General features: G+C 54.5%; 1 protein-coding gene across 1 annotated transcript; it reads left to right on the plus strand.

The window, feature by feature from the left end:
* The first annotated feature begins 9,178 nt into the window (after positions 1–9,178).
* On the plus strand, positions 9,179–12,544 carry ARF6 (ARF GTPase 6). Its single transcript, XM_084207999.1, has one exon. It carries the CDS (start codon positions 9,531–9,533, stop codon positions 10,056–10,058), a length of 528 nt encoding a protein of 175 aa, XP_084064125.1. The 5' UTR covers positions 9,179–9,530; the 3' UTR covers positions 10,059–12,544.
* The last annotated feature ends 7,895 nt before the right edge of the window (positions 12,545–20,439 follow it).

A 20,439-nucleotide genomic window follows, 5' to 3' on the forward strand; every position in this document is an offset into this window, starting at 1 on the left:
GGCCTCCCTCAGGAGCACCATATCCACACTGAACTTCCACCAGCACAACGACTGCAGCCCAAAATCCCAACCTCAGCCTTCCCAGCACTCAGATGCCACCCACAAACCACCAGATCCATCTATTCTGCAGATTCCTGCCGCCCGTGCTGTGCGAGCTCTGCCTGGCCACACAGCGGCAGTGGGGAACCGAGGGAACGTCCTTGAGCTCCCTCTGCTTTATGTTCCAAACCGCTTGGGGAGACAGGAATGGGTTTTGAGGAGGTTTGAGCTGCTGAGGAAGCCCAAAGCCCCATTCGGAGCCAGAGCAGGCTCATACCGGTGCTGTTCTCATTCCGAGCCCGGAGCTCTGTCCCCGGGACAGCTCCGGACAGAGACGAGGGCAGAGCAGACCTGCTTTGAAAAACTCCTGGAGCAAAGCTCCCCGATTTGCCAGCGTTGTCCTGAGAGTGGAAAGCTCAGAGCCGAGGGCACCGATGGGCTGTGACAGAGAATACCGGGCAGAGCAGAGTTCTGAGAGGCTCCTGCGAGCTTCCCCAGCTTTTGAGGGAGGGGTGGGACTGACTCGCTGCCAGAAAGGCGACGGGAAATCCTGCCGGCCGGCACAGGAACCCGGCATTTCCCAGTTTTACATCACATCTGCTGGGATCCCAACACATCCCACCAAAACCTGAGCACGGCTGGGTGGGCGAGGCTGGCGCGGCATCTTCAGCAGGAGCATCCCTGCGAGTGTTTGCCTTTCCCCGCTGTTGTGGCTGCTCCGCGGCACGGAGAGCTGACAAAGGGGGCTGGGTCCGAGGAGATAAGGTACCAAAAGAGGCTGGGTCCGAGGGGATGAGATGCCAAAAGAGGCTGGGTCCCGTCCTGTCACCCGGGCTGCGCTGCAGGGTCTGTTCACAGGCGCGGTCCCGCTACTGACCGCCACGGGAGCTTTGACCTGCTCCGTCTCCGACCTGGGCCGGTTCACCCCTCCTTAGGCGACCTGGTGGCCCCCGGCTCCCCCAGGGCCACCATATCGATGCCGGCCTTAGCTTGGACGCCCGCTCGGCACAGCTCCCTGCAGCCCAGAACCCCCGGGCTCAGCGATCCGCCAGCCTCAGCCTCCCCGGAGCTTGGATTACAGGCACAAGCCACCGTGCCCGGCTGCTCTCTCCGCTGCCTCCGCTCCCCGTCAGCCCTGGAGCGGCTCCTCCGGCCTCGGGAGCTCCTCAGAGCTGCAGCAGCACGCTGGGAGGAGCAGCAGGCACAGGGAGCAAAATTTAGCTCTTCAAGTGAGCATCCAGCACAATGCTTTGGTTTAGACAGGGCAGGTCACGCTGGTGTAGGCTGAAAATTTAAGTCCGTGGTCCTGCTCTAGAATGTGACCAGAGAGAGCTCAGAAGGATTTGCAGATAGTCTGAGGGGCAGCCTGCTCCCTGCAGGTGTAATGAGCTGAATGATTCTCAACAAAGGATAAAAAAATAACAAAAACCTAAGGCAAAAAATAAAATTCAGGAGCTCTCTGCTTTTATCCATTCCCTGCCATAACAGGCTGCTGCCTAGGAACTCATTCACTGAGGATTTTTCACCTGAACTCTGTGTTTTGCCTCTGTCAAAGTGTCCTGCCCCAGGTACCCCATGGGAATTACTGGCTGCTCCCTCTCCTCCATGGATGGCTCATGGAGTTGTGTTTCTCCAGCACAGAGGTCAAGGCAAGGGTGTCCTGCCCAGGCAGGGCCACGCCTGCTGCCCTGCCAGAGCCACTCCGAGGTGTCTGAGCACTTCCTCCAGCCCGTCCTGAGCAACTGGAGCAAAGTCCAGGGCTAAAGTCCACAGTGCAATTCCATCTCCGAGAAGGAAAATAAGATTTTCCCCAGTGCTGCACGAGCCTGCAGCATTAAGGGTGTCAGGGTTGCATGGGAGGGATCCCAGACCTTGTTCTGGGCTCTTTTTATCTCCTTAAGGAAGAGCTGTTGGTGACAGCTGGGGTTTTGGCTAAAGGCATTAGGATAATGATTTAGGGGTCAAGGCATGAGGAGAGGGGGGCCTGGCAACCACAAACATGGGAGAAAGGCAAACCATCCCCACAGAAATAACACTGAACACATCCAGGCACCCCCTCCTCCTGCCACTGACACGGGGATTCTTCCTGCCACGCACACAGAAGTTTTTGCTCACGTGAAAAAACCATAGCAGGAGGAATTTGGGAGAGCAGGGGCACGAAACAACGTGATTTCCTGGGAAAAAAAATCTGATGGGAACGGGCTTGGCAGCCTGAGGAGGGCCCAGGCGCAGCAAGGGTCTGACAGAACTGGGCAGCACCAAAATAACAGCTGAGAGGGCAAATGAGCCCTCGGGGCTGGGCACAGCTCGGGAGCTCTCCGGCAGCACCGGGGCTGCCCTGCCCTCCGGGGCTCATCCCGCAGTCCCGGGGCTGCCCTGCCCTCCGGAGCTCATCCCACCCTGCCCTCCGGGGCTCATCCCGCAGCCGCTGGACCCGCCCAGCCCAGCGGGAGCAGCTGCTCCAGGACCCCGCTGAGCTCCCCGCGGGAGCTTTGTGCACAGTCAGGGCTAAGCCAGGCTCCAGCCCCACAAATAACCAGCCTGGGGATCCCACTGAGCTCCAAAACTCCTCCTTCCAAGGGCCAGGCGACCACAGGGTCACGGAATAGAGCCAGACAATACCCTGAGCTGGAGGGATCCAGAAGGATCATGGAGTCCAGCTCCTGGCCCTGCGCAGGACACCCCAAAATCCCACCATGGGCCTCAAATTATTCTTCTTGTTAAGGCTTCAGGATTTTTCAGGCTGGTGTTGCCACGGTGGTGATCCAGGATTTTGGCATGTGAAGGTTTGGTCAGTATCCACCCCCCTCTTCATTTCCTCTCTCTGCTCCTGGGAACACCCTGGGAGAGCAGGAGCCAGCTTTGTCAATAGCACCTGTGAGACATTGGATGTACTTAAGATTTATTACAAACCCCTAAATATTCTGGAATCGTAGAATCCCTGAATGATTTGTGTGGGAAGGGAGTTTAAATCCCATCCCATTCTACCCCCTTGCCATGGGCAGGGACACCTCCCACTGTCCCAGGTGCTCCAAGCCCCAATGCCCAGCCTGGTCTTGGACACTGCCAGGGATCCAGGGGCATCCAACAGTGCTTTTTTTGGAGTGGTTTTTCTTGGGGTATTTTCCCTTGAAAATCAATCAGCAGTGTAAGACTGGGCAATGTGGAGTAGATGGTGCCCAGAGGTGCATTTCTTTCCCTGAGGGTGGTTACAGGGACTAGATTGATATATCGAAAACCTGTTTGCAATGTCTCACCATCCCCTGAATAAAGGATTCCTTCCCAATCTCCCATCCAGCCCTGCCCTCTGGAAGTGAGAAACCATTCCCTGGCTCCTGTCCCTCCATCCTTGTCCCCAGTCCCTCTCCAGCTCTCCTGGAGCCCCTTCAGGCCCTGCCAGGGGCTCTGAGCTCTCCCTGGAGCCCTCTCCTCTCCAGGGTGTCAGAGTGGTTTTCCTGCTGGGAGGTCACTTTGGAGGATTTCTTCCTCACTTCCACAGGGGGCTGGAGACCAGGACAGGGCTTTTTCCTGATGGTACCTGTGGGATTTTATTGGCTCTTCAGGATCCTGAAGGCATCATTTCAGCACACTGGGGCTCACAGAAACCCACTGCAGTCAGGATATTTTTTGCTCAACCAAATTTCATCTGTGGTGACAAATTTCCACCTCACAGCAGCTTAAGTTGCTCTCTTAAAAATAAGGGCCTGTCTTTCCAAACAAATTCCCATATTCTCCAACACCCCTTCCCACCTCCACTCCTCCATTTCCTTAGCAGGATGGGAAGATGCAGGGATCCAGTCTCTGATGCCACTGCCTGTAGCACGCACACCTTTGGAGGTTTCAGGTTCAGCTTCCTGCCAATCCCAGCTGCTGCTGCACCCAAACTCACAGGAAACAGAGCTGAGACATCCATGGGAACCATCCCCACCCCTCCCTGCCCACAGGGAGGCAGGACCAGGGCCAAGTGCTCTGGGAAAGGCTTCTCTCCCTGACTCACCCCTGCACAGGACACTTGGCCCATTGTGTCAGATATCTCCATGACAAATCTACCCCTGGAATGCCATTGTTGTATCGAGGATGTAATTTGTTTTCACAACAGGAGAATTTATCTAACACAGATACTAAAGCCAGAGCTGCTATTATATTCCCTTTTCCTTCCTTGGAAAGCCACAAAAGTCTTTGAAGGAGCAGTGAACAAAGGCTTTTCTCATCCCTGTCAATAGGGAAGGAGGGAAAGATGGGCTGCACCCCATCAAAACAGGTTTGGCCTGATGATCCACAGTGATTGGAATTTGATTTATATGCAAAGAGATAAAAATTCTCTGATTGATGAGCATCAGTTCCCTCAAGGTTTGGTTAATCTGGTGTTTCAGGTTGCTGTGACAGCACCTGGACCTCTGGTGGAGGGCAGAACGTGGAACCACAGTGTGCAAACCCGTGGAAAATAATAAATGCAAACCTTGGTACCTGCACTGCCCAGGGGTTCTGTCCATGGGTTCCTTCTGGATAAGGAAAGATAAGGAAAGATAAAGAGCAGCCAGGCCCAGCTGAGCCACCACAAGGTCCCACAGGTATTTGCTGCCCTTCTCCCCAGGCTCTAAGCCCTAATCACTTTACAACCATGATTGCTTTTTACCCTCTGGGCTGTAAATCCCCAGCAGGTACAGGGACAACCCATCCACTGACACAGCATCAGCCAGTGCTCACTTTTAACACTCACCTCACTTTTAAAACATTCAACTTACTTTTGAAACATTTAACTCACTTCTAAAACACTCACCTCACTTTTAAAATGTCCACCTCACTTTTAAAACATTCAGCTTACTTTTAAAACATTTAATTCACTTTTAAAACATTCAACTTACTTTCGAAACATTTAACTCGCTTTTAAAATATTTAACTCACTTTTGAAATATTTAACTCCTGCAGGCTACCCAGTAACTCACTGGGGATGCCAAGGACCTGAGAAGGGTTTTAATTCTCAAGCAGGTGTGTGAAAGTGAACCCCTCCTAAGAGCTCACGTTTTTCAGGTAATTTAGAACATATTTGGGCATTTTGAGTGTGGTTTTTGGAGTATTTTACCTTGAAAATCAATCAGCAGGGTAAGGCTGAGCTATATGGAGTAGACAGTGCCAGAAGTGCATTCCTTTCCCTGAGGGTGGTTACAGGCCCATCTATAAATTCAGATTTATATCCATCCTGAGGTGAAGAACCTGCTTTGCTCAGACCATCACACTTCATTCAAATTTCCACCTCACAGCAGCTTAAATCTCTCTGTTAAAAATAAGGGCCTGTCTTTGCAAATAAATTCCCATTTTAAAGGCTGCGCTCTCCCAGAGGCTCTGCAGGGAGTCAGCAGTGGGATCCCTCAGACAGCAAAGCCTTTTTTTACTTTTCTGAAGTTATTTCCATTTGCTTCCTGTTTACCCTCCTTCCTGTGCACTCACGGAAACCACCAGGACTCTCCACTAAAATGTTCCAAAAGTAGGTGGTGCTGTGTCTCCAGCTTCTCCCGCATTCCCTGGGGACTGGGAAACGTGAGCAGCCAGGACTGACTGCACTGAGTTCATTAGTGACTAATTGGAGATCTTAACTACCCGAAGTGCTGAGTGCTCAAATGTCTCCTTGCTATCTGTCCTCCTCAAGAGCAGGAACACTTCCTCTAAAAGCACAGCCAGGCCATGGCAAATCTTGCCCTGGTGAGGTTGGGAAGTTTTCCTGGAGGGCAGGGAGGATCCCTGGGAATGAATCCCAGCACAGGTGGAAAAGCATTTGAGCGAATCCCATTTCTCTTCTGAGGAAGAACTTGTTACTGTGCAGTGACCAGGCACTGGAACAGATTGCCCAGAGAGGAGTCTGCAGTCCTGGAGACATTCCAGAACCAGCTGGGCACAATCCTGTGCCCTGTGCCGGCCCTGCTGGAGCAGGGAGGTGGCACCAGGTGACCCCACTGTGGTCCCTTCCCACCCGAGCTGCCCAGGGCATTAACCACATCCCCCCATCAGTTTGGGCTTTCTGAGGGAAGAAGTGCAGCTCATCATTCCCCTCTGGCAAGTTTGGAGCCCTGGATGATCGTGGGAAGATCAGTTTTGGGTGCTCTCAGTGTCACCCAGAGGCAGAAGCTGTGACCACAGCCCAGGGCAGCTCAACTCGGCCACAGGCCCTGCCAGGGATCCAGGGAAAGGAGAAATGCCTTGTGCAGGCTGCCCTAGAGCAGAGGCTGGATGGAGTCACAGAATAAAGCAGGGATTTATCCAAAGGATCCTCCATGGACCCACCTTGGGCAGCACCAGAGCCCAGCCAGGGCTGCACCCAAGATGAACCAAAATGGCCCCAAAATGCCCGGCCGGGCACGGGGTCTCTCCCTGGGATCAGCTCTGCTCCATTTGCACCTTGCAGTTCATTGTCCCATCCCAGCTTTAGCCCCTGCAGTCCCACCCTGCTTGTTTTTCTCTCTCCAGCCCACGGGGTTTGTGCTCCTGGCCTGAGATTTGGCTCATTTGTCCTTGGTGCCCAGCTGGAGCAGGAATTGTTTTGTCTCCCTGCTCTGTGCACAGAGCTCACCATCCCATAATATGAACCCAGACCCACACACTAAAGCAGCACAGAATGTGAAAATAGAAAAGCTAAACCTGAACACCGTTAGCAGGCAGAGAGATAGCAGAGATTGGAGCAGGGGGCACTGGGAGGGCCTCATCTCCACAGGGCTCCACGGCAGGAGCAGCTCAGAGAAACTCTGGAAGGAGCTGCACAGGTCCCATCGCTTTTCCAGGAGGGAAAGGACAGGAGGAGTTCAGAAAAGCTGTTTGCCAGGTGAAATGGGCAAAGCCAAAGCAGGCCAAGCCCTATTTGCACCCAGTCCCCAGGGATGATGGACAATGCAGTCTCCAACAAAGGAAACAAAAGCCAAGATTCAAGAGGAGAGACGCGAGGAACAGCAGGGCTGGGTGCAAAGTGGGGAGCAGATGATGGAAGGGCACTTCCCCACCCTGCAGGGGCTCATTCCATGGGGTTCCATGGTACCCAGAGGGGGTGACACAGCCCCCAGCCCCCAGCCCGTGTTCCCCCACCTGTGCTTTATTCTCACCTAACCCCTGAGATCCACGCTCCTCACCTGGGAGAAAGCCCCAAGCAGCCTCTCAGCTCTTACAAAGGGGAGCAGAGCAACCCCAGCACGGTCACACCCTCCCCTCAACGCTTTGCACTGTCAGAACAAAAGCACCAAAAGTCATTTCCTGACAGCACAAAAAGCTGCTCTGAGGCTGAGGGAAGAACAACAGATTCCGGCACATGGGCAAAGGCAGGACCTCAAAGCTCCTGACATCTCCTTTCTGTGCTGTTGTGAGCCCTTGTGGGCTGGTGCTGCCTGACTGAATGAACTCAGCAGCAGGGAAATGGTCACACTGAGCAGAGCTGAGTGAAAACCCACCAATATCCACAGCCTGATGGTACTTTTAGCCCTGCAAATATTCAGGTGTCTGTTTAGATAAATATCCCATGCTAGTGAGAGAGGAGACTGAGCCAACTGCATCCAGTGGGATCAGGGTGTGCTGGAAATCCCAATCCAGTGTGATAATTAGCAGCATTATCTGCTGGTTTAATCAGCAGAGCATGAACTCTGGCAGTGCCTGGCCAGGCAGGGACACTCCTGAGCCCTGGGGTCAGCAGGCCGTGCCCTGGCACAGCCTCTCACCAGGAGAGGCCACGCATGCCGTGTTTGCCTTGGCATCCTCCCTCTTGGCTGGCTGCAGGAAAGAGCAAAGCCTTCCTCAAAAACTCCTCTTGACATCACAGAATCATGGAAAATCCTGAGCTGGAAGGGACCATGGATCCAACCCCTGGCCCTGCAGGGGAAGAACCTTTCCCTATCTCCAAGCTAAACCTCCCTGCACAGCTCCTTCCTGTCCCTGCTCACCAGAGGGAAGATCCCTTATTAATTGATTCCTTGTTAATTCTGCAGTCTAGGAGACCTCCCATTCTCCTAAAGCCACCAAAGCATTTCCCGAGGGATTGCTTCCCATGTACCAGGACATCAGCCACAGAAATCAACCCACGCTTTGGAGTGTTTGAAGGGATTGGGAAGATACAGTGAAGCCAATCCTACCCAACCTCGAGGGAATGCACACCGTGCTCTCCAGGAGGAGACCCCAAAGTCGCCAAGTGCATCCCCGGGGCGGTGTCCCTGCCCATGGCACGGGTGGAAGGGGATGAGCTGTAAGGTCCCTTCCAAGCCGCACCGGGCTGGGATTCCGCGCTTTTGTGGGATTTGTGTTCCGGGCACCGCTGCCCCCAGGAGCAGCCACCAACACAGGCCGGCCCTCACGGGACCCGGCAGCCCCGGGCCGGAGGAGCGGCTGGCAGCGCCCCCGTGTCCCTGGCGCCGCTCCCGTGTCCCGGCCCCGGGGTGGGGACAGGGCCCGGCGTGTGCGTGCAGGAGGCGCCGCGCTCCGCGCCGGGCGTGCCGGGGCACAGCTCCGGGCACAGGGCAGGGACGTGCCCCGACCGCCGCGCGTGTCCCGAGCGCCGATCCGCGGAGTTTCACCCGCCGGAATCACTGGGAGCGACCCGGGACAACGTGGAGTCCCAGCGCCGATGATGCAGCGCTGAATCACGGGCGGCTGGGCTGGAAGGGACCCTTCGGCCCGGCCCAGGCCGGGACACCTCCCACTGCCCCGGCCGCTCCCAGTGCCCAGCCCGGCCCCGGACACTGCCAGGGACCCGGGGGCAGCCACAGCCTCTCCGGGCACCCGTGCCGGGGTCTCCCCGCCCTCGCTGCGCACACGGCCGGTCCCGGGGCAGGGTTCATCTCCCGCCCGGGGCTCGGTGCCGGGCGCGGTCCCGGGGCCGCTCCCGCCCGGTCCTGCCCCTTTAAGACGCGCCCCGCGCGCGCCCCGCGCTGACGCGCGATCGCGTGGCGCCTCTCCCCACCGCGGCCCTGCCCCCTCCGCGCGCCGCGCGCGCGCCGCCCCGCCCCGTCCAATCAGCGGCGAGGCCCCGCCCCCCGCGGAGCCCCCGGGGGCGGGGCGGCGGCGGCGGGCGCATGCGCGCGGGGCGGGCGGGAAGGCGCGGGCGGAAGGGGGGCGGGGCCGCGGCGGGGCGTGGCGGGGCCCGCGCGGGCGCATGCGCGGGGTGGCGGCGGGGCGGAAGCGGGCGCGGGCGCGCGCGGCCCCTTTCCGGCGGCGCGGGCGGAGGGAGCGGCGCGCGGGGCCCTCAGGTACGGCCGGGACGTTCCCGGGCCATCGCGGCCACTCCCGGCGCTCCGCGGCGCTCCCCGGCCCTCAGGATCCTCCCGCCGTCACCGCGCCGGCACCCATGAGCTGAGGCGCCGCGGCGGGAGCCGAGGCAGGAGCGGGCGGAGCCGCCGCCGCGGGCCCGGCGGAGCAGCGGAGCCGCCTCCCCGCCGCCCCATGCGCGGCCCGCGCTGAGCCCCGCCCGCCCTTCCCCGCCGGGCCGGCGCTCGCCCTCTCGCCCTCCCTTGGATGCCGCCGAGATGGGCAAGGTGCTGTCCAAGATCTTCGGGAACAAGGAGATGCGGATCCTGATGCTGGGGCTGGACGCGGCCGGCAAGACCACGATCCTGTACAAGCTGAAGCTGGGCCAGTCGGTGACCACCATCCCCACCGTGGGCTTCAACGTGGAGACCGTCACCTACAAGAACGTCAAGTTCAACGTGTGGGACGTGGGCGGCCAGGACAAGATCCGGCCCCTGTGGCGGCACTACTACACGGGCACGCAGGGGCTCATCTTCGTGGTGGACTGCGCCGACCGCGACCGCATCGACGAGGCGCGGCAGGAGCTGCACCGCATCATCAACGACCGGGAGATGCGGGACGCCATCATCCTCATCTTCGCCAACAAGCAGGACCTGCCCGACGCCATGAAACCCCACGAGATCCAGGAGAAACTGGGCCTGACCCGGATCAGGGATAGGAATTGGTATGTGCAGCCCTCCTGTGCCACGACGGGGGATGGACTCTACGAAGGGCTGACGTGGTTAACGTCCAATTATAAATCCTAATGGGAGAGGAACTATTTAGTCTACAAAGAATTAAAGAAACAAAACAAAAAAAAATTAAACAAAAAAGAAACAAAAAAAAAATTAAAAATAACCCACGTGGCTTTCCAGAAGAATGATTCTCTACTGAAAAGTAAAAACAAAACCGCATCCATAGGATTATGATCACCTTTCTCCAGTTGCCACCCTTTCCTCCTGCACCCTTGGCTGGATTCCTGTTCTAACTCCTCCTGCTTGGCGTTAGGATGCTCTAACCTCCGAATGTGACACGAACACAGGCACTAGATGCTATGGCAGACTTCCAGCAAACAGGGGAAGGACACATTATAGACTTGCTAAGTAACTTTTTTTTTGGTTTTTTTTTTCCTTTTTCCTCTCGTTAGCCCTTTGCTGGTTTGATTATTTTGGGGGATGTTGGGGGAGGGGGTCCATTTTCAGTGTATGCTTTCTGGGTCTACTTTTTTGATTATATATATTTTTTTTCTCTCTCTTCTCTCACATTGCTGTAGATTGCTACTTTTTTGCATTCTTGCAGGATATGTTGCTAGGTCGACTTCATCTAGTAAACTGAAAATTGTTGCTTAAAATCAAACTGCAGTCTGTCTTTTTATATTAAGGACTTTTTTTAAAAAAAAAAAAGTTCTGTTAATCTGTAACTAAACAGTGACTCAGTCTGGCTCCACGGCTCAGGCTAACGAGGGGAATTCTTGCCTGCAGTGGCAGAGAGTGGGAATTCCACTGTAACGTGTTCAAAGTGCGTGTCGGGCGCTGGGAAATGTAAGAACTGCTTTGGAATGTCAGCTGGGAAGTTCTGACCCATACATCATGCATGAGGAGGGATGCAAAACCAGCTCCCCACACCACATAGCAAACAAGGCATGAGCGATGCTGTAGTTCCAGGGCAGGCACTGGGCAGGTTTTTTTGTCTTAAATGAGGTTTAGTTGCAGTTTTTTACTCCTTGGTGTCGGTCCTTGGGCCGAGGCTCTTTCCAGCAGATGCAGCAATAAAATGTTGCAATGAGTTTGACTTTAAATCAGATGTTTTGGCAAAAGTCCAGCTCTGACTTGCCTCTCGCTTCCATCTCAAGGCAGCTGGAGACACCTAAACTTTGAAAGGATTCCTGTTTCTTTCCAACAGATGGAAGGAAATTGTTGTTATTATTATTATTGTTCTTTTTCCATGCTGGAGCCTTGCGAAGGGGCGAGTTCCGAGCCGAGCTCTGCTCGAGCCCGGGGCTTCTGACATCAGGAATGGCCATTTTGAGGAAATCACTGCTTGCTTTGGTTTTCCAAGCCCGGACTGAGCTCCTGCGAGCGGCTGGAGCCTCCTGCCCGTGTCCCGGGGCTGCTGTGGTCCTGTAGGAAAGGGAACTATGTTGGATGTCTGAGGCCCATTGAGGAACTGCTAATGAGAGCGGGGAGGGCAGAGAGAGAGAATCGACGCTGAATGTAAACTTCCATAATTAGTTCTTAAAGGGCAAAGCAGCTCGTTAGCCATGTCACAGCCTGTAGCTGGGACTGGCCAATCAAAAACCCCACCCAGAGCGAGTATTTGCATAAAAACTCAATCAAGTATTAATTAACGCTGGGTGCACAAACTGTTAAAGCAGCTGGTTCTTATTCAGCCTTAAGGATTAACTTCAGATTTCCTCAAGGAGTTAGAACTCCGTTGGGGAATTCTAGGAATGTATGCTACAAAACCAGAAGAAAATGGCTTTTATTTTCCATTTTTTCCTTAATTGTGTTCTCTTTCCAAGAATATAAGTTTTACATGGAATTGGGGGCATTACACTACATTGCTGCAGTGGTGACTCTGCATGCTGAGTACCTTGTACATGGAGCTCTTACCAAAGATGTATGGGAAGATAAAAATCCTGAATTCACTTCTGAAATCCAATGCTTTGGAGCACTTCAAAGTCCTTTTAGAGTATGGTTCCAAAAAAAAGACTTTTCTGGATGTGGGTTGCAAATGGGACTGGATGGGTTCTTGGTGCTAGAAGATAGAGCATTGATGGACTTTGTGAATTGTAGAGAGTCTGCAGAAGCTTAATGTAGAAATAACTCTTCCATCTCAGCCCTAAAGAAGAGGAAGTGAGATTAGTTTATTTTAATCCAAGGCTTTTTGCCATTGGAATATCATTGCTCTATTTTCTAGCTTTTATTTTTCTTTTCCTGTTGCTGTAACTTAATGAACAGTGTGGTGGTATAAAAACTTAAAATTACAACAATATGGTTACTGTTTTCTTCTGGAGCATCAATAAAATAGCCAAGCACAAAGTAAATGCCTAAACTGGAAAACTTGAAGCTCTATTAATGGTTCTTGAACTTTCTTAAACCTATTCTCAGTCAACATGAAAACTTCAATACCTTCATTTTTTGTCTGAGTTGGTTTCCTGTGTTTCCAAGCGCTGGGGCAGCCTTTGCATTAAGTTGATTTTGCAATTTTGTATCCCCTTAGAAGTAACTTTGTAATTCTGTTTTGTAGGTGAAAGGAAATTGCTTTTGCTTCTGGATTTTTAAAATTTTTTTTTTGGGTGGGGGGGGAGTGGGGAGGAAGAGATGGGGGAGAAAAAGTTACTGGAACGTGTGGCAGAGCCGTCAGAAATAAACGGCCGTGGCCACCGAACAAAAACCCACAGGTTTCACTTCCAACACGTCCTTTCTAGGCTGTAGCTGGACCTCAGCACGAGGGAGTGGCTGTCAGTAGGATAAAGTGGGAATTCTGTACCAAACAAACCAGTCTGGAATTCCAAGTGCATCGATTTGTGTTCGTGTGAATTTATGGAGTAAGTTTTGAATGGCGTTCAATCGTGTCCGACCAAGTGACTGAGTTTGTGGCCTGTGATCTCCCTGACTGAAGTACCCAGGAATTTTGTGTTCTCAATATGGCTGTAGTGTTGGTAAAGAACTAATAAGCAGAAAATAAAGCAATTATACAGCGGAGCTCTCCTGGTATGTTACTTGTATTGAATTATGAGAGAAGCAGAAAGGGGCAATCTGGTGCCGGACTCGGGCGCCGTGCTGGCATAAAGAGGGCTCTGTTCTGGATCTCCCAGATTGGAGGCCTGGCTGTAATTCCTTTGAGAACTAGATGAGAGACTAGAAGTGGAAAAGGAGGATGCTGCTTTAATATTCCCACTTGAGCAAACTTTATTGTCGGGGTTCTCCAGCCCCACCTAACTCGGGAAGGTGAGGGCAGGGAGGGGCAGTCTCTGCCTTGTTCCAGGGAGGAAATTCCCTGGAAAGGGCAGCACGAGGCTGGTGTGGAACACAGGGATGGACAGAGGGGCTGATGAGTGACTAGGGGTGCTTGTGGAGTGACAGATGTGATGTTGGGACTTGCTGGTGCCTGAGCAGGACTCGAGTGAGCTGATAAAAGGACTTGGGCAGGTGCTGGGGCTGCGGGGGGGCTGGGGAGCAGCGGGATATGGATCCTGTGACAGCTGCCATCCCCTGGGACAGGCAGCGGGGTCACAGCCAGAGCTCTGTTGGCAGAGGGCACAGCCAGGGCTCTGCTCCCATAGCTGCAGGTGCCAGGCCAGGTGTCAGCCCTGGAACGGCCTCCTTGCTGCAAAGCTTTGGGAATGCTCAGGAGCATTATTACCTGCTCTAGTGAGCAGCATGCCTGCCTATGGAACGAGCTGAGCTTTGAGGTCCCTTCCCACCCAAACCATTCCATGATTCCATGATTGTCCAGCCAGGTAGGCGCAGGGGCCATGGGGTTCACCACGGAGCCTTCCCCTTCCAGGGTGTTCAGGCTCTGCCTGGCTGTCAGACCAGGGTGTGGCTGTGTAAATGAACTTACTCGGAGTTAATTAAACTCCTTGGAGCTGGGAGACAAGCAGGGGAACCGGTGTCTCTCTGGCTGCAGCAGAGTCACATTTCAAAATGCCGGCGCTTATCGGGTCCCATCAGAGCGCGGTGAGCCCGGAGCACGCCGTGACTCAGCCCCCAGCAGGGCTCTGCCCCCAGTCCCAGGGCCCTGTCCTCATGGACAGGCCTTGGAAAAACTCTGCCCACCATTCCTAATTGGAAATTATCCCTGTTAATGCAAGTCCTCCCAAAGGAATGTGTCTCGCTTTGAAAATGTTCTCAGAACAGCTGGCGCAAGGGGCTGGGAGAGCCTGGGGAGCTGAGGTGCTCTCCCTTCTCACTGGGCTTTGGGAATGGGACAAAAGGGACTGCCAGGAGCAGAGAACTTGCTGTGGATGTGGAAGCAGCCTCAGTGTGAGCTCTGTGACTCAGACTTCCCTCTAACACACGGCTGTGCTTTTATCTTGGATTTGCTTTTAATATCTGTCCAACCTGACAGCTCGCTGTGGGCAATCTGAAATCCCCTCAGCTTTGGTGCTTTCTGGAAGTTCAGATAAAAAAACTTTCCCCTGGTCTCGTGGGGAAGCATCAGCTCCCAGGGGCTGTTGGTGAGTGAGTGTCAGCCCTGCTGACTGCCTCAGTTCCTCTTTGAGGTCCTGTGCGCGCTCGTGTTTCGGAATTACGTCTGAGCAAAGGCTCTCAGAGCTTCAGGCCCAGCTGGAGCCCCACAATCCATCTCCCTTTCAAAAGTGGGAGCACCCCAAGAGCACAAGGGTGTCGTTTGCACCCTGTGTCAGCTCTGGGAGGTGCAGGGTGAGTCAGAGCCCCAGCAGCTCTGTGCAGGGTGGTTTGTACAGGCGGGAAATGGGGTGTGCTGGGGGTTGTCCAGGAAGTGGCTCTGCTCTTGCTTAAGAACAGGTATCTCTGGCCTCCTTAAGAAAGGAGGGGGAAAAAAGTCAAGATGTGACTCACTGCTGAGTCTCAGGGTGGTTTAACAGGCTCTGGGACCTGCTTTGCCTCAAGTTTTCCCTTCCAGAGGCTGCACTTCACTCCTCTGTTCCTGGTTTTTTTAGTTGCATCTTCCAAGACAGCTTTAGTTAGGAAAAATGCTGCAGCAGGGTTTAATGGGTGTCCTGTGAGATGGAAATTGGTGATGCTTGGAAATTGGCAGCACTTAGAACACTTTGTTTTCCTTAGGAGTTTTCAGGTGAGAGCAAACCCCAGGGGTGCCACCAACAGCTCCTGGATCTGTACAGGATCCTGGTGCTCCAGCTGCCTTTCGGTGGGTGAAAACCTCCTTGGTGGTTAAACAGAGAAGAGGAGGGAGCCAGGGTGTACAAAAGAGCCTGAATTCCAGGCTGGGAGGGAGGGGAGGCCCTGGCACAGGGTGCCCAGAGCAGCTGTGGCTGCCCCTGGATCCCTGGCAGTGCCCAAGGCTAGGCTGGACAGGACTTGGAGCAGCCTGGAACAGTGGGAGGTGTCCCTGCCCATGGCTGGTGTGGTACTGGATGGGTTTTAAGGTCCCTGTTTGAACCATTCTATGATTTTACAATGTTGTGAACTCCTAAAATTATCCCCATGCTTGTGCCTAGAATGGATTCCTTGTATGATTTTCCACTGCATGGACCAGACACTGCCTTCATCTGAAGTTTCTGATGGAGCAGGAAGGGAGTTTTTCTCTCTCATCAATGCAAGGCATGAAAACCTGAGGAAAGCTGCAGCAAATGCATCCAGTGATTCTTGAGCTGTTCTGTGAGGATGCACTTTTATTTCACATTTTGGGGAGAAAAGGGGAAAACCTGAGGGTGGGCTGGCTGGGAGACCTCAGAAGCCAGGGAAGCAATTTCCCAGGATTATCCTGGATTTTTGAGAAGACCACATTACTTTTTTTGTGGCTGAGCTCCAGCAATTCTCATCCCATGAGGGTCCCTCAGAGGAAGGCACCTGCCTAATCATGGCTGCAGGGGACAGAGAGGAGCAGAGGGAAGCACCCAGGGCCAACCCAGCCCCAAAATACCTCTGCCATTCCTGTAAAGCTGCTCTTGGGGAAGGAGCTCATTCCATGAAGGCTGGGAGTTCCAGGCCCTGCCATGCCTGGTGCTGACAGCTCCTAACTGGGCAGCACCGTGTGCCTGCTCCAAGGGAGACTTTGCACTTTGGGAGTGGAACGTGGGATTGCAAAGTCCCTGTGCTGCTGATATTTGTTCTTTCTGCCCTGAGGAGCATTGTGCATTTTCCCCTAGGAAGGAAGGGGCTCCTGTGGAGCAGCAGGACCCTGAGGCCGGGCACTTCCCACCACCACACACCACTGGAGTGAGATGTGCCTGCAGTTATCCCATTAGCTCAACATCTGCCAGGATGCCTTTCCCACAGGGGCTGGATTAGGCTGGAACTGACCCAGCTCTCCAGGAAGCTTTTCCAATCATGTTTTTGTGGCTTTCAGGCTGCTGCCCTGGCTGGAACCAACCCCAGCACCCGCCTCACACCGCCAAGAGGCAGCTCTGGCAGGCCAGCAGGGAGCTGGCTTTACCTTTGCCTCCAAAGAATGTCTGTGAACTGTTCAAATTCCATCCTGTATATTCTGGATCTACTCATATTTTCAATAGAATGAGTTTTTTGGGCTGTGATGACTCAGAATGGACCAGGTTTCACATCAGCACTGAAAATAGGAGCATCTGGGTAGGGAGGTGAGGGCCAGCAGCCAGACAGACACTGCTGGTGTGCTGGGTGGCTCCTTGCTGCCTGACACAAAGGTTTGGGATGATCTCCCCTGGCACCTGCTGGCTGGAAGAAGAGCCAAGCTAAGCAAGGGCTGCTGTGGAAGCCACTGGCCCCTGGTGCTGTGTTGTAGAAGGAGCTGAATGGCTGCCAACGAGCTGTCCCTGGATCTCTGGCTCATCTGACAGCCTTGGACCCGTTAATGAATCCAAAGTCCTCCAGCCCTTGCCTCCAAACATTTTGAGTGTGGCACTTGAGAGCCAGGGTCACCATCCAGGCTGGGCTCAGGTGATGCTCCTGGGCTGCTCCTGCTGCTCTCCTGCAGCTCTGCTTTGGATCTGCTCCTGCTTCTCCTGCTGCTCTCCTGCAGCTCTGCTTTGGATCTGCTCCTGGCCACGCTGGCTGCAGTGCTCTGGCCTCTTTAGGGAGGGCTGGGAATGTTGCAGGGAGTAGGGCAGAGGTCTGTTCTCCTTTAAGGAACACTGCCTGCAGTCTCAGGATCTGCTCCTGCCCTCCTGTTTGGCTGATGCCTCATGGAGAAATCCTGCTCTGCATTTTCCCCTGGATGTGAGGTTACACTTTTAACCACAGCACCAAAACTTTCCAGCTTTTCATTTCATCGTGGCCATTATGGTGATTTTTGGCAGGGGATGCATCTCCCCACCAGGATGAACTGCAGCTTTTCTACCTTGTTTGGAGTGACCTGTGGGTTTCCCTGACCCAAGGCCTCCAGGTCAAAGCCTGGAACCTCCTGCTCTAATGCCACACTCATTTTTTCACTCCTCACCATTCCAGTGTCCCCCAGCCCCACTCTGCCATGGAGGAGAAGGGGCTCCACAGCTCCTCCTTGCCTTCTCCAGGCTCTCCAGCTCCCGGAAACGCTCCCAGTAGTGAAACTGGTTAATCACGTTGTCACTGGAGGAGTGCTGGCATCCGAGAGGGATCTGTGGATTAACTGGTTCCGGTGTTTGCCAATTTCTCGGCAGCCTGATGCATTATTCAGCAGCCGGGCTGCTTTCGGGCCTTTGGAAAATCTGGAGCTTCCCAACACTTGAGGGTTTATGAATTGACGTCTCTCCTTGCAGCTTCCTCCTCCTTTGGATTGCCAATTAACCGCGGGCAATTAAACACCAGACCCGGAGTGTTTTGCCGCCGGTTCCGCAGTCTGCAGAGGAGGCTCGGGGCACCCGCAGCTTCCTCCTGGGCTCTATCCCACCTCCCGGCATCCGCCTCGGGAAACCAGGTGCTATTTAAGGCATGGGATCGGTGGACTCGTTTAGCATCTGCCAACTCCCCGGCATTCCCAGGTTGCCAAAAATGTGCGCGGCGGCAGCGGGGAAGGCTCGGGGACAGCCGCAGCTGCGTGGCTCCGGAGCAGCCCGTTCCCAAACCTGCAGTTCAGGCCGGAGCACTTGCAGATGGCAGATAGGGAGGGAGAGGTGACTCACGGAGATTAAATATCCTCGTGGGCAGCGATGGCTCAACACACCAACGGCACTCACAGCCGGCTCCGTCATTCCTGCTTTTCTTTTGCCTCCAGGTAGAGGGGGAAACTGGGAAAGGCAGAAGCTGTGGGAGCTGGGATGGCCCTGGGGGAGGCAGGGGGTGGAGGACGAAGGGCCGAGAGAACAGAGAGGCAGAGCAGTGCCGGGGGGAGGCTCGTCCTTCCTCAAACACGTTTATATCCATTGGTTTCGATGGCAAAACCGGGATTGCCGCATCCTTTCCCACGCCGCAATCCCGCCGCTGATTCGGTGCCAGCGGAAGGCGCTTGCGGGGCCATCGGGTCCGAGACAACGATTTCCCATCTTCTCTGACTGTTCGAGGCACTGCAGAGTTGTTGTCAGAGCCCGTTCCCCGTTTTGGAAACATAATTGGAATTATGCAAATTCCGGTGCGGCACCGGTGAGTGACTGACGCGCTCCTCACCCGCAGTTGGGCTGTTGGAGCAGGGAAGGCCGGGTCCATCCCAGGGAAACCGGGGGCTCAGCCCCGCTCCTGCTGCAGATCCTGAGCATCCCAGCCCGCTCCTGCACAGCTCCCGAGCATCTCAGCCCGCTCTGGCAAAGCACAGAGCTTGTTCCTGCCCAAACACCCCATGCTTGGAGCTGCGACACCATCGCTCGGCCACACGGATGGTGCCAAAATTCCTGATGGTCAGGGGCTGGAGCTGTTCTGGGTATCCTGAGCTTCCCGATGGCAGCTCAGGGGGCTGTTTGGTGGGAGCAGAGCGGGATCTGGAGCACAAGGCTTGAGGGACTGGAGCAAGACTCCCTGTGAGGGTTGGGACTCTGCTGCCCTCCAGACATGTGGTAGGAGCGTGGGGATAGTGTCTGGATTGGGCTGTGGTTCCCACCTGGAATGTGCTTTGGGCATTGCCCTGCTAGCCTGGGAGCCAGCTTGGTGGGGGAGCTGCTCTCAGGCCCTCTGTGCTCAGCCATGCCGGTGGGAGCAGAACCTGGCCCAGTCCTGGGAGCAGCATCCTGGGAGGGGCTCGGCCTCACGGACAGGGCTCGTGCTGCACAAAGATCTGCGTGAGGAAAGAGGGATTTTGCCAAAATAACAGCACTTCCCCCCCCCACCCATCTCAGCCTTTCCATCCGTGCGTCCCGCAGCGGTTCCTCTTTTAGCACCACGTCTCCTAAAAAAAAAAGTGTTGACTGCAGCTTTTCTGGAGGCTGCAGCGCTCCCGCCCCGGTGACTGCACAGCTCTTCCCAGCCTCCTTCCCGCTGCGGTTCCCGGGCTGAAGGCAATCTTTTCCGGTGTGATCGCATGGCCAAGGAATGTACGTGCACATACAGCGAGTCTGGAGTCAGTTCAGTGCCAGCAGCCAGGCTTTTGGGAGCAGCACGGAGGAAAAACGATGCCCAAGCTGCTGCTTCCCCAGGTCCCTTTGGGATTGGGACGCCGATCCGGCCGCCCCGTCCCCGACCTCAGTGCCTCTGCCCGCGTTGTGGGTGTGTGGCAGTGATTTCTGCCTCTCCACGGTCTATAAAGTCTTGGCCAAGTGGAACAAAAATATTCAGTCCTGTTAGTTTGAAGGTAATTCCAGCTAATAAATAAACGGGGTTGGGAAAAAAGCCCTGGTGATCCGGCGTGGCCAATGAGCGCATCATCGGGCCGCTCCCCCAGAGACACTGTGAGGGGGATGAGGGTAATTAACAAAGCAATTAATGCAAGATAAGAAGCTGCTTCCCAAATACACAAGGAAATCCAGACTCCAGCTGTGCTGGCATCGCTTGTGCTGGCAAAGGCCTTGTCTGGGCTGGAAGGGGGATGCACGTGGCGTTTGGTTTGCAGGATCCATTACCCTGGAGAAGCAGCAGGTTGGGGATTTGCATCCTCCAGCAGGTCCCAAACCTCTCCTTGAGCTTTGGTGGGATCTGTGCTGTTTCCTCAAAGCTGGAAAAGGCCAACTGGAGCAGGAGGACCAGCAGCTCTCCCCAGCTGCCAGGGCTGGGTGATCCAGGGCTGGAGCTCCCTGAGCATCTTTCCAGGCCAGCTGCTTTGTCAGCTTGGAGCTCTTGGAAAGAAGAATGGGATGATGTTTCTGCAGCACAGCCAACATCCAACACGCTCAGCTTGGCTGCAGTCCATGCGTGGGGCTGTGCTCAGGCCTGGAGCTGGATGGAAATGCCTTTAAATGTGGATCTAAATTGGATCTAAATCTATTTCTGTGCTAGGGGTGAGCTCAGGAAAAGGGGGAAAAACCCCAAAGACAGCTACTGGCTTCAATTGCAAAGATTCATATGTATTTCTATGTGTATAAATAAATGGAAAGGTTTATCTCTTTTGTGTTGAATGAATCCCAGATTTTATGGATCAGATAAACCCAATGACACCACGTTACAG

The sequence above is a fragment of the Fringilla coelebs genome, assembly GCF_963513975.1.
Source record: "Fringilla coelebs genome assembly, chromosome: 6".
Classification (NCBI taxonomy): Eukaryota; Metazoa; Chordata; class Aves; order Passeriformes; family Fringillidae; genus Fringilla; species Fringilla coelebs.